Genomic DNA, 12,477 nt, shown 5'->3' on the forward strand with positions numbered 1-12,477 from the left:
TTGGCCCCCCTTACCAGACAGCGCCTGCAGCAAGCATGCTGAAGCACGGCTGAGCCCAGGAAGAGGGAAGGTGGAGCAGGATCTCTGACTGCCCAGGAGGCAGCCACTCGCTCCCTGCCGCGTTCTCTACACGGCCTCTTCTAGGTCAGCGCCGGAGCCCTCGCAGGCAGGCCGGGCCCAGGGGCAGAGATGGGGATTGCCGAGGCCGGAGAGGACTGGGTGGCTGGCGCATGCCTGTCCCTGAGTGGAGGACAGCAGCAGGGTGCAGCTCCTGCCGTCACTGCATTGTGTGCACAGCGCAGGCACTGGGCTCATGCATGCAAAGCTCTCGGCTGCACTGGAGGTCCCTCGCTGGGACAGCTGTTTCCCAGTCATTCCACACAGCAGCCTTTAGCTGTGGGACTTCCCGGGGGGGGGCAGGCCCCACCCTGGCTGCTGGCCTGGCCCTGCACCTGCCCAAAGAGCAGCTTTGGCTGGGGGCGGGGCTGCAGGCAGGGCTCTTCCTGGAGGTGAATGCAGTATGGGGTAACGGTCCAGGGGTAACGAGAGGGGAGTTTGCCACCAGGGCGCAGCAAAGCAACTGCAACTGGCCAGTGGCCTGTTAACCCTTTCTGGGCAGCAGACAGCAGGAGGGTGAAGAGGTTTATTAGCTACACTTGGCACCATGAGGTCAGAGGTTACATAAATTAAGCACACGCCTGGCAGCACTGGCCAGGCCTGGCCACAAGCCCCTGGCACTCACGCTCCTAGAAATACTTTAAAAAACACGTTATAAAAACGAATCCGAGTGTTCCTGGGCCCAGGCCATGAGCTCAGAGCAGCGTTCGCTCCTAGCCTGTTCATGAGGTAAACTGCCCGGCCCGGGTACCACGGCACGCGGACGGATGGACACCCCCCCACCCCACCCCTGAGCAGCCCCTCGCCTCTACTGCTTGCCCAGGGCTTTGTCCAAGTTGTTCTTGATTGCGTCCAGGAAGTCCGTGGTGTTCACATAGTGCTCGTTCAGCTTCACGCTGAAAGACAAGGGAGGAGGGTCGGGGGGACTGCGCTGGCAGCCTCTCCCGCTGCCCCTTCATTGGCTTCTCTGTCCCGCACGGGCAGCCGGACCTGCCTTGCCGCAATGCTGGGAGCAAGTGCAGCCCCTGAGCCAGCTGCAGCAGGTCCCTGTGGAGTCTGGCCTGGCTGACGGGGGGGAGTGGGGACAGGCCCCTGCAGCCACCTGTCCTGCATGGCAGCACGAGCAGGGACCCCGCTGTCTCTGCTGTGTGACAGTCAAGCCTCCAGCTCCCCCCAGAGACACCAGGCACGGGGACCCCATCCTGCCCAATTCCCAGCACAAGAGCACCCTCACGAGCCCGACAGCTCAGGGTACAGATGCTGCAGAGCCAGGTGGGACAAAGGTATCACCCACCCCCTGGCAGCACTGGCCTTTCCAGGGTGCTGGATGGATAAGGGGTGCCTGAGGAGCGGGTGGGAGGACAACAGCGCAAAGGGGCACGGTCCTGTCTGAGCCAGGCAGCGGGGGCAGCTCTACAGAGCCCCACCCCCACCACCCCCCGAGCAGGGAGCCAGGCCCCAGAGCGCTCAGCCCCCTGCTCCCCCCTGTGAGTCACTCACTTGCTGAGCCCGTGGATGCAGCCTGCAAGGTCCTTTGTCATAGCTCCACTCTCCACCGTCTCCACGCAGACCTTCTCCAGAGTCTGAGCAAACCTGGGGGGAGACAACAAGGTCACAGCCTGCACCCCGCTTTCCTCCCCACAGCCCACCGACCAGGCTGTTGCTGGAAGCCTGGCTCTGGTCTCGGGGCTGGCCAAGGAGCCGCGTTACCCTGACACGGTGGCCAGCCAGGCTCCTTCCACAGAAGCGACCCATGGCCTGGTACAGTCACCGGCGACATTAGCCCCAAAGAGGGGGTCAGCCGCCTGCCAGCTGAGGGAAGGCTCCGGGCTCCAGGAGACTGAGCTGCAGCACTGGCCCTGGGCTGGTGCTGGCTGCTGCTCTGGTGCAATGCTTACTTCATGAGATCCGGGTTACTGTCCAGCTTGCCTCTGTGCTCCAGGCCACGCGTCCAGGCAAAGATGCTGGCAATGGGGTTAGTGCTGGTGGGTCGTCCCTGCAGGAGGGCAGAGCATCAGAACACCTAGTGATGGGGAGACACTGACCCAGCCCTGCACCCCGAGGCTCTGGGCAGCCGCAGCAAGCGATGCACGCTCCTCCCCACCCAGAGCAGCCGGGAGAGACCCTGGATCCCACCCCATACCTGGCAGGCTCAGGGCAGGGAAACAGCCCCAGAGGGGCACACTGGCCAGTCCCCAGCCCCTCCCTCATCCAGAGTGTGAACAGGGACTCTCTGCTCACTGCCAAGCCCCTCCCCTGGACTGGGCACGGGCGGGGGGGGGCCCAGCCGCACTCACAGAGCAGGTGCAGTGCTTGCGGGGCGGGTGGGGGGGTGCGCACACCCACCTTCTGGTGCTCCCGGTAGTGGCGGGTGACAGTGCCATGGGCTGCCTCAGCTTCTATGGTCTTTCCATCCGGGCACACCAAGACGGAGGTCATCAGGCCCAGGGAACCGAACCCTAGAGCGCGAAGCAGAGTCCAGTGAGGAGCAGCCCGGGAGCCCCTGGCCTGCAGGGCAAGGCAGCACTGGCAGATCCTGCATGGAGATGCCCCAGGCATAAGGCTGCCCTCCCCAGCCAGGCCGAGCAGGAGGGCCTCAGCCCCCACAAGTCCGGGGCTGAGCCCTGTGGTGGCCCCCCCACCCAGCATTACCTTGGGCCAGGATGTCCGACTGGACATCACCGTCGTAGTTCTTACAGGCCCAGACGAAGCCGCCGGAGGATTTCAGCACCTGGGCCACCATGTCATCGATGAGCCGGTGCTCATACCAGATCTTCAGCTTGTCAAACTCCGTCTTGTAGTGCCTGGGGAGCCGAGAGCACAGTCACCGGGAGCCCCTGCCCCCACCCTGGAGCGCACCCAGAGAGCCTCCACGGCTCAGGCAGGATGGGAAGAGCTGGGTACCCAGTAAACCCCTCTGCATCTCCCCAAGGGCAGCTGCTTCTAGACACAGGCTCTAAAGGCTCTAATCAGCTTCATGGGCCTTCAACATAATAGCACCAGGGCCAGGCCTCCAGCCTGGACCCACCTGCACAGAGCCACTCTTGCAGGGCTACTACCATACAGTACGCTGGTCCTGCCCTCCCCAGCAGGGGCGCTGTAGGGAGCGGGGCGGCACCAGGGGACCCCTGGCAGGGGTGCTGTAGGGAGCGGGGCGGCACCAGGGGACCCCTGGCAGGGGCGCTGTAGGGAGCGGGGCGGCACCAGGGGACCCCTGGCAGGGGCGCTGTAGGGAGCGGGGCGGCACCAGGGGACCCCCGGCAGGGGCACTGTAGGGAGCGGGGCGGCACCAGGGGACCCCTGGCAGGGGCACTGTAGGGAGCGGGGCGGCACCAGGGGACCCCCGGCAGGGGCACTGTAGGGAGCGGGGCGGCACCAGGGGACCCCCGGCAGGGGCACTGTAGGGAGTGGGGCGGCTCAGGGACTCCCCAGGGAGGGCTCAGGACAGGTCAGGCCGTACTTGTCGAAGATCTCCTGGAAGATGTCTTTGAAGCGCCCATCGTAGGCCTTGAGGATGGTGTTCTTGGTGCTCATGTAGAGGGGCAACTTCTTCTGGATGGCGTACTGGAAGCAGCTGTGCGCGAAGCCGGAGATAGACTGCAAGGGAGTGTGGGCCGGCCGGTGACTCCCTCAGCGCCAGCTGCAGGCGCCGCGGGGCAGGGAGGGGGCAGCTGAGTCTCTTGGCAGCTGCCTTTGGCTGGTTCCAGGCAGCCCCAGATGGGCTCAGGCCTCGTCCAACTGCCAACGCCCAAGGGAGAGAAGGAGCCCGTCCCCCAGCCAGGGCTTGGCTCCCACACTCCACCTACAGCCTCTGCCCGTTTCCCAGCCCAGGAGGCAGCTGGGCAGGGGACCCCTCATTGCAGCCACGGGCTGGCTCCCCGGGCAGCATGTGGAGGGCTGTGCTAGGCCATAAGGGGAGTCGGGCTGAGATCCTGCTAGCCAAGAAGGGCATAGCCCCACCGGGAACCCTCACCCCCATGCCGAGAGGGGCTGCCAGCATCAGTTGCTCCCGTCCCCCAGCCCTGCAGCACCAGGACTGGAGAACACCCCGGCTGTGCCTGCCCGCCTCTCACCTCGTCCGTGTTGTACATGCCCATGCCGACACCCCCGCCAGGGAAGTTGTAAACCTCCCACTCCTTCACGGCACTGCCGTCCTTCGGGGTGAACACCATCTTGAATGTCCCGGACCTGTCCACAACGAAGTCTGTGGCCTTGTACTGAAAACAGGCCAAAGAGTTACGCTCAGCAGCCATGGCAACCACCCACCCCGAGCCCGCCCCTGCACTCGCTGCCAACAGCCCCCACTTCAGCACCCCACAGGCCCCACGCCAGCCCCCTGCTGAGCCATGGGCACACGGTCGGTGCCTGCTGCCGTCCAGCCACCCCGGCCCACACAGGGCCCCGCAGTGGCAGGCTCACCTGGTCGCCGTGGGCATGTCTGCCGATGGTGATGGGCTTGGTCCAGCCCGGGACCAGGCGGGGAATGTTCTTGCAGACGATGGGCTCCCTGAAGACGGTCCCGCCCAAGATGTTTCGGATTGTGCCGTTGGGGCTCTTCCACATCTTCTTCAGCTTGAACTCTACAAACAAGGGGGAGGGGGAGGAAGACGTGCCATGGGCCCAGCCCCCTCCCACACACAACCCCCTCCACAGCATCCTCCCCACTAGGCACCCTGGCAGCCCAACCCCATGCCAGCCCCTGCAGTGCCAGCCAGGAGCCACACCTCACACTGGGGGGGGTCTCACGGTCCAGGGTCACAGCTCAGCTCCTGCAGGCCAGCCCTTCACGCCTGAGCCCCTGCTGCTCGGAGGGCCGGCTCCAGCCAGCGAGCCCTGACCTCCCCGTGTCACTGAGTGGCAAGGAGCCAGGCAGCGCAGGGAGAAGGTGTCGTGATGCCCAGGGGCTGCTAGAACCGCAGCATCTGTCTGCGCCGAGGTCAGTGCTGGGACCCAGCCAGGAGGCAGAGCAGAGATGCCTATGCCTGCCCCAGCCAGGGGCGCTGGGCGGCACCAGAACCCAGAGGCTGGAGCTGCCCCTGCACAGGCCCCAGGAGCGAGTACAGCAAGACTCAGACGCCCAAGGAGCTGCCAGGAGCAGGGAGTGCAGACAAGGGGGAGGAGGGTAAGTGCCCCACAGAGAGCAGCCCAGCCCAGCCCAGTCCCCCAAGCCCAGCTCACATGGAGTCTGAGCCCTACTCCATCTCCTCCAGTGCTCAGTGAGGTCTGGGCTCGCTGCCCAGGGTCCCCTGCCACGGCAGCGCCTGTCCCAGGAGCAACCTCACCCCCCCCCTGGCAGCCTGCCCTCTGCACCTTCCACTCTGGCTTCATCAGGCGTGATGGTGGCACACTTCACGGCCACGCTGTACTTCTGGGTAGCCAGCGCCGAGTCAATGGTGACCTGGTCGTCTGTCTGGTCCCGGTTCGGCAGGCCCAGGTCGAAGTACTTCAGCTGCACGTCGACGTTGGGCAGGATCAGCTGGAGGGCAAGGTGGGGAAAGGGCACGCTCAGCGTGAGGGGCACGGCGCCCAGACCACGCCGGCGCGCAGGGAGCGGGGCAGCAGAGCTGGCTGTGTCCGAGCTGCCCCAGGGGCTGGGAACGCTGCTCCTGGAGCCACACCCACCCGCTACAGACGCGCTGGGGCTGAGCGCAGGAAGCACGGATGTCGCCTTGGAGCTGCCGCTCCCCTCCGCAGCCTTGCGGCACAGTTGGAACCAGCCCCACAACGGGGGCCACTTCCGGGCTCTCGCACTCGCAGGAAACTGCAAAGCCCACAGGGGGGTGGTTCTCAGACACCTGCTTCCTGGCTGGGGACAGCAGCAGGACCGAGGGAAGCCAGGTTCCATGACGCAAGACTGCATCCTCTCCAGGGAGCTTCAGAAACCCCGGCGCTCCCACTGGCCCAGCCGGCTAGACACAGCCTGCGTTCCGGCCACGTTTGTGCTGCTGAAGCAGCGAGGGGCATGGACAGCTCGCCCACAGGCAGCAGGGATGGGGGCATGGACCTGAGCTGCTGGCCCGTGTGAAACCTGGCCAGTCACCACGCCTGCAGAGGACCCAGCATCAGGGGGCAAACGAGTCTCATCCTCCCCCCCCACCCCCCCAGAGCTTGGGTCCTATGCCCCACGGGGGGCAGGAGGGCTCTCCCACCCCGCAGACCATCTGCTGCCCCCAAACACTACCTTCTCCTTGATGAACTCCCAGATGATCCGCGTCATCTCATCCCCATCCATCTCCACCACCGGCTTGGCCACCTTGATCCGTTTGTCAGCATCTAGGAAGAAACATCATTGCTGTCAGAGCACCTGCCACCTGGGAGCAGAGGCTGCCACTGACCCTAGCCATCTGCCCAGCCCAAGCCGCCCCCAGCCGTGGAGACTGAGCAGGTGGCCGTGTGGGAGGCGGGCAGCGCCAGCCTCCAGCCGAGGGAGCCCTGTCCGGGTTTAGCAATTCCCCGCCCTGATTCAAACACGCTGGCTTGTAGCCAGAGCTCCTTGAACTGAGAAGCCCCATGACCAGGGGCCAGAACCAGCTCTAACTGCCCCAAGGGAACCCAGCATCCCATCAAGCCATTGCCAGGCTCCTCCAGCAGCATGTATCACCCAGGGACAGAGGCCCCTGGAGCCCAGCCAGCCCAAACTCCCCCTGGAAAACGTGGGGCACACCCTCGCAGGGAGAATCACGCCTGCTCCCCATCACCAGCTGGCACCAAAGGCCAAGGGCAAAGCACTGCTCCATAGGCCTAGGCGGTGACCTAGGGACACACAAACGCCCTCTAAGTGCAGCTCATTCTCGCCTGGGATCCAGGGCGGCAGCTGATCTTGTCTAAAGGGAAAGTGAATTAAACGCATGCTGTGACTCTAATCCTGACTCCAGGCCAGGGCCTGCTGCCAGCTCCCTGCTCTCCGCTCTAGAGCAGCGGCTGGCCTGTCTCCTCACAGGAATCAGGGACTAGAAACCAGCCCTTCCACTCCCAGCAGATGAGCTGCAGCAGAAGCCAGCTGATCCCCAGCCTCCAGCACACAGTGCGGCTGGGCAGAGCAGGGGAATGCACACAGGCCCGGGCACCCGCATGGCGGCAGGGAGAGAGATCCAGGGCTGGCCTTTCCAGCTCTGAAAGGGCATTAGCATGGTGAGCACTTTCCCAGGCAGCTCCGGGCCCACCGCCAGCCTCACACAAAGGGGCTTGTTCCATTTCACAGCCCAGAGGGGTGACTGGAGGGGAGGGAGAGGGGACAAACAGAATTCACAGCAGGAGCTGCCCAGACAAGAGGCTTTCAGAAGCCCCTTTCTTCCCCCTCCTGCGCCTTGAAATCCAGAGCTCTAGGCCAGGCTGAAGGGTCCGACGCCCTTGAACGACCTTAGAGGAGCAGGTTCTTTCAGACAGGCCACAAGCTGAACAGCCCAGAACTGGCTTCACAAAAGCAAACACTTCCCAAAGAGCTGCCGGCTGGGTGCCAGCAATATCCTAGATTTGCAGGCCTGACAGCAGCCCTGAGAGCCAGGCACGGTGCCCTGAGTCAGACCAGAGCAAGGCAGCCAGCAGGACTCCAAGAACCCAGGCCGGGGCTCAGCCGGAGGGGCCGGAGAACAGTCTCCTGCTCTGAAGGCAGGTTATGGGCGTCCCCTCACACTGCTAGGACCCAGGCATTCGGCGCTGCAGCCTAGACCTAGCCAGGCTGTCTAGAGCACTGCTCCCAGGGACCTCCCAGGACAGATTAGACCCATTTGGCTCTGGAGTGAGGCCTCCCCTTCCCCAGCTGCACCGCAAGACTCAGGCCGAGGAGGGCAGCCCCCCCCAGGTCTGCACCAGCACCATCCTGACCCACTGAGCTCCCACGCTAGCTGCAGCCATTCTCGGAAAGCAGCTGCTGGCAGCCCCTGGGCGAGAGCCGCGCCCTGCCCTCTCCGGGGAGGGAGCAGGTCGCGGCCGGCGCGCCCGGAGACCCGCTACGCCGCAGGAATCCCGCCGCCTCTTTCCACGGCCCGGCCCTCGCAGGCTACGCTCCGGGGGAGCCGCGCTCGGGCTGCCCGCTGCCCCCGCCAGCACACGCGGCGTGGCCGGAGGGGCCCCGGGGCTGGCCGGGCCCTGGGCAGGAGCCGGCCCGCGTTCCCGCAGGCCCTGGGTCGACCCGCACGCCAGGCCCGGGAGCCCCCGACCCCCCACCCGGGCCCGGCTGGCGGCAGGGCTCAGCACCCCTCCGAAGGCCGGGCTGGGCGGCTCGGAGCACAGGGGCCGCTCCCAGGGCAGGGCGGGGCTGCGGAGACCCAGCTGCCCCGCGCACCGAGGCCGGACGGGGCGGGCAGCCCCCGGGACCCGACGCCGCTCCGCGGGGCAGAGCCGGGCAGACGGGCCAGGCGCCCGGCAGAGCCCAAGGCCCGGGCGGCCCAAGGTCACCGGCCGCGTCGCGGGAGCAGCCGGGGGGCCCGGGCGGGGCCGGGGGGCCCGTGGGGCGGGGAGTCGCTCGCGCGGGGGCCCGGCTTCCCGCACCCGCCCCGCAGCTGCCTCCGCCCTTTGGGGGCCCCCGGGCCCCGGGCCCCCCCGGGCCCCGGACTCACAGTGGCGGCGTGGCTGGTGCGCGCCCAGCGCCGGGGCCAGGGCGGCGGCGGGGCGGCGGCTCAGGCCGGGGGCGGCGGCGCGGCAAAGCGCCGGGGCTGCGCCGAGGTACCGGGCCATCGCGGGACACGGAGCCGGGCAGCGCCGGCCGCGGACTCGGGGCGGCCGGGACACGTGAGCGGGCCCCGCCCGGCCCGGCGCCTCCGCGCATTGGGCAGCGCGGCCCGGCGCCTCCCCGGGGCGGAGCGCGGCCCCCGCCCGGCCCCGGGACCCCGGCGCGGCTGCCCCGAGCGCCACGTGCTGCCTTTGTTCCCGGCCGGCCGGGAGCCCGGACCCCCCTCTGACCCCCCCTGCCGCCCCCCCGCCGGGAGCCCCGGACCCCCCTCTGACCCCCCCGCCGGGAGCCCGGACCCCCCCTGCCGCCCCCCCGCCGGGAGCCCCGGACCCCCCTCCGTCTGACCCCCCCGCCGGGAGCCCCGGACCCCCCTCCGTCTGCCGCCTCCCCCGGGACCCCGGACCCCCCTCCGTCTGCCGCCCCCCCGCCGGGAGCCCCGGACCCCCCTCTCTGCCGCCCCCCCGCCGGGAGCCCGGACCCCCCTCTCTGCCGCCCCCCCGCCGGGAGCCCCGGACCCCCCCCCTCTGCCGCCACCCCGCCGGGAGCCCCGGACCCCCCCCTCTGCCCCCCCCGCCGGGAGCCCGGACCCCCCCTCTGCCCCCCCCGCCGGGAGCCCGGACCCCCCCCTCTGCCCCCCCCGCCGGGAGCCCCGGTCCCCCCTCTGCCCCCCCCGCCGGGAGCCCCGGTCCCCCCTCCGTCTGCCCCCTCCCCGCCGGGAGCCCCGGTCCCCCCTCCGTCTGCCCCCTCCCCGCCGGGAGCCCCGGACCCCTCCCTCTGCCGCCCCCCCCTTGGGAGCCCCGAGCCCCTCCCTCTGCCGCCCCCCGGCCGGGAGCCCCGAGACCCCCCCCTTCTGCCGCCCCCCGGCCGGGAGCCCCGGTCCCCCCTCCGTCTGCCCCCTCCCTGCCGGGAGCCCCGGTCCCCCCCTGCCCTCCCCGCCGGGAGCCCCGGTCCCCCCTCCGTCTGCCCCCTCCCCGCCGGGAGCCCCGGACCCCTCCCTCTGCCGCCCCCCCCCCCTTGGGAGCCCCGAGACCTCTCCCTCTGCCTCCCCCGCCGGGAGCCCCGAAACCCCCCCTTCTGCCGCCCCCCGGCTGAGAGCCCCAAGACCCCCTCCTTCTGCCGCCCCCCCGCCGGGAGCCCCGAGCCCCTCCCTCTGCCTCCCCCGCCGGGAGCCCCAAGACCCCCCCCTTCTGCCGCCCCCCGGCCGGGAGCCCCAAGACACACTCCCCGCCGCCCCCTGGCCGGGAGCCCCAAGTCCCCCTCTGCCCCCCCCCAGGAGCCCCGAGCCCCCGTCTGTTCCCCCCCGCCAGAAGACCCAGACTCCGAGCCCCTCCCTCTGCCTCCCGCCGGGAGCCCCCTTTTGCCCCCCCCCCACTGGGAGTCCCGAGACCCTCCCTCTGCCTTCCCCCGCCGGGAGACATGGACCCCGAGTCCATCTCTGCCCCTCCCCTCCCGCCGGGAGCTCTGAGCCCCCCTCTGCCCCCCCTCCGGGAGATCCAGACGCCAAGCCCCTCTCTGTCCCCCCCCGCCAGGAGACACCCACCCACCCACCTTTGCCCTGCCGGGAGACCCGAGACTTCCCCCAGATCAGGACACGGAGTGGCCCAGCCCCGCTGGGAGACGTAGACCCTGAGCCCCCAGTCACACCCTGATCCCCCTCCCCAAGTTAGACCCAGACCCATCTCTGTGAGACAGGGACCAGGACCCCATCTCTGCCCAGTGATTTCAGTCTGTTCATAACCCTTCCCCAGTACCATGGGGCGGGCCTCTGCCCCCTCGCCATTACACCTCCTCTGCCGCTTCTGAGCCCCCACCCCGCGGTCTCTTCTCCAGGCCCATCCTGCCTGTCCCTCTCCCCAGCACCATAGCTTCTGCCCTACTGATGGACTGGCCCGGCTCAGCTCTTTCCATCTCCTGTCTCTGGTTCTCTTCCTGGCAAGGAGCCCTGGGTAGGGGCAATGGGCGTCCTACCTCTCAGCCCCCTGCCCTTGCCTCTGTGCCCCCAGCCCTGCTGAGGGCCTCACGCATCTGCTGGAACAGGGCCCCAAACCTTGGGCCACCCCAGCTCGCCTGACCGCTCTCCAGGCTGCAGCATCTCGAGGATGGAGGGGCCCAGAGCTGAGTGCAGGATCCGGACATGGCCCAGAGCCCTCAAGAGAGGGACTCTCCCCACCCGGGTCCAGAGCCCCGGGATTGAGGGGTCTGCAGCTGGGCTCAGTACCCCAGGTGCACGACCTGTCCTTTTGTCACTAATCTTCAGGGAGCAAGTCGCTCATTTCCCCAGCGGGTCTCCTCCCCCAAGGAGCCCTTTCCCCAAGGGCTGCTGCTTTCCTACCGACAGCTACGTGCTTGGGGCCCCTGTGCTGGGGGGGTTCGGGGAGCCTGTCTGGGCTCCGTGCTGGCATGTCCAGGCACAGGGGTGCCTGAATGGGGGCTCTGCACATTGAGAGGAACAGGGTTCTTGGGCCGAATGGGGGCAGACACAGTCTGGTTTGGGGCTGGGACTGGCAGCTGAGGCCCAGTCTCCAGGAGGCAGCCACTCCCCCGCTAGGCTTGACCACGCCGTCCTGCTTCCCCAGAAGTTACCCCTGTGGCCCGGCCCAGGGCTCCTCAGCCCCGTGGCTGGGCAGGGCAGCCGGGGGAGCTGCCCCTGCAAAATGGGGCTCCGGTGCCTCGGAGCTGGTGCAGAGCCAGTGTGTCCGGGGAGCAGCTGCTGCCAGACAGAGCGTCCCAAGGACGCAGGCAGCCAGCAATAAACAGCATCAAGGCAGGGGACAAAGGGCAGGCAGCGAGGTGCTTCCAGCAGTGGCTACTGGCTTGGCTACGTACTCCCCACCCAGAGACTTGGGGCAGCGGGAGGCCGCTGCAGGGGCAGACTCAGGCCCTCACGTGCTGGGTTGTGGCTGTTGGTGCGACTTGCTGCCAGGGAATGGGCAGGGGCAGAGTGGCAAGGGCAGGCAGGAGGGACTCCGGGGGGCATCTTTGCCCTTCCCGGAAGCTGCTCTCACGCCGTGGTGGGTAAGTGGGTGTCAAGGTGGCTAGTCTCCACACCCAGGGCAGGCAGCTGGGCAGGGTGAGGGGGAAGCAGCCCCAGGGAAAAAGGAAACGTCACTGCTGCTAATATGGAAACCGTCCCTTGAGTTTAAATCCTCGCACTGCATGAGGGCTGCAGAACCGCGCAGCAGCCGGGAGTGGGGTGGGCCTGGGGCTGGAGTCACGGGGGCTGCAGGGCTAGACGGGGCACGGTAGAGCAATGCAGAGGGAGCTCACACACACCTGCCCGCCCTGAGCCAGGCTCTAGCAGGGGGTGCGTCCGGCCTTCGCTTTCTCAAGCAATAAGAAAGGAATAAAAGCTGAAGGCCGCAGCCTGCCTGGGTCCTGTTTGAGGGTGAACCGAAATCGCCCTCCTGTGCTTCCCTTGGCTCCCCTCCAGCTTAGCAGCTCTAAGGGGAGCCGCTCGCTGGCTTATCTGATAGTCCCCGGTGACCTGCCCAGGGCTGAGTGGTTCCACGTGGCGGCATGGCTGGGGTTGCTCTGGAAAGTCCTTGGGGTCGGTCCCTCCCCAGCACTGTCTGCTGCCTGGAGCCCTGTCGAGCTAAGAACGGAGCCAGTGGCTGGTGCGGAGCTGGCATCCGGGTACCCTTCAAGCTCCAAGCGGTGGGCCTGGAGCTACCTCTTTCGTCCGCTGGGAC

The 12,477-nt window shown here is 68.1% G+C and overlaps 1 protein-coding gene across 1 annotated transcript; it reads right to left on the reverse strand.

Annotated features, from left to right (window-relative positions):
- Window positions 1-629: 629 nt before the first annotated feature.
- On the reverse strand, window positions 630-8,834 carry IDH2 (isocitrate dehydrogenase (NADP(+)) 2). The gene is made up of 11 exons (XM_084641501.1): window positions 8,676-8,834; window positions 6,299-6,390; window positions 5,428-5,593; window positions 4,537-4,697; window positions 4,191-4,334; window positions 3,578-3,714; window positions 2,770-2,921; window positions 2,464-2,576; window positions 2,016-2,113; window positions 1,618-1,710; window positions 630-1,013 (listed from the first exon to the last, which is right to left on the reverse strand). Exons 1-11 carry the CDS (start codon window positions 8,791-8,793, stop codon window positions 926-928), a joined length of 1,362 nt encoding a protein of 453 aa, XP_084497627.1. The 5' UTR covers window positions 8,794-8,834; the 3' UTR covers window positions 630-925.
- Window positions 8,835-12,477: the final 3,643 nt, after the last annotated feature.

The sequence above is a fragment of the Lepidochelys olivacea genome, assembly GCF_965140295.1.
Source record: "Lepidochelys olivacea isolate rLepOli2 genome assembly, chromosome: 10".
In the NCBI taxonomy this organism is placed as follows: domain Eukaryota; kingdom Metazoa; phylum Chordata; order Testudines; family Cheloniidae; genus Lepidochelys; species Lepidochelys olivacea.

Coding starts and splice junctions, on each gene's coding strand:
- IDH2 (XM_084641501.1), bottom strand. CDS start 8,793: ATGGCCCGGTACCTCGGCGCAGCCCCGGCGCTTTGCCGCGCCGCCGCC. Junction 3,715..4,190: donor GCATGTACAACACGGACGAG/GTGAGAGGCGGG, acceptor ACTCCCTTGCAG/TCTATCTCCGGCTTCGCGCA. Junction 2,922..3,577: donor TTCCAGGAGATCTTCGACAA/GTACGGCCTGAC, acceptor TCGGCTCCCCAG/GCACTACAAGACGGAGTTTG.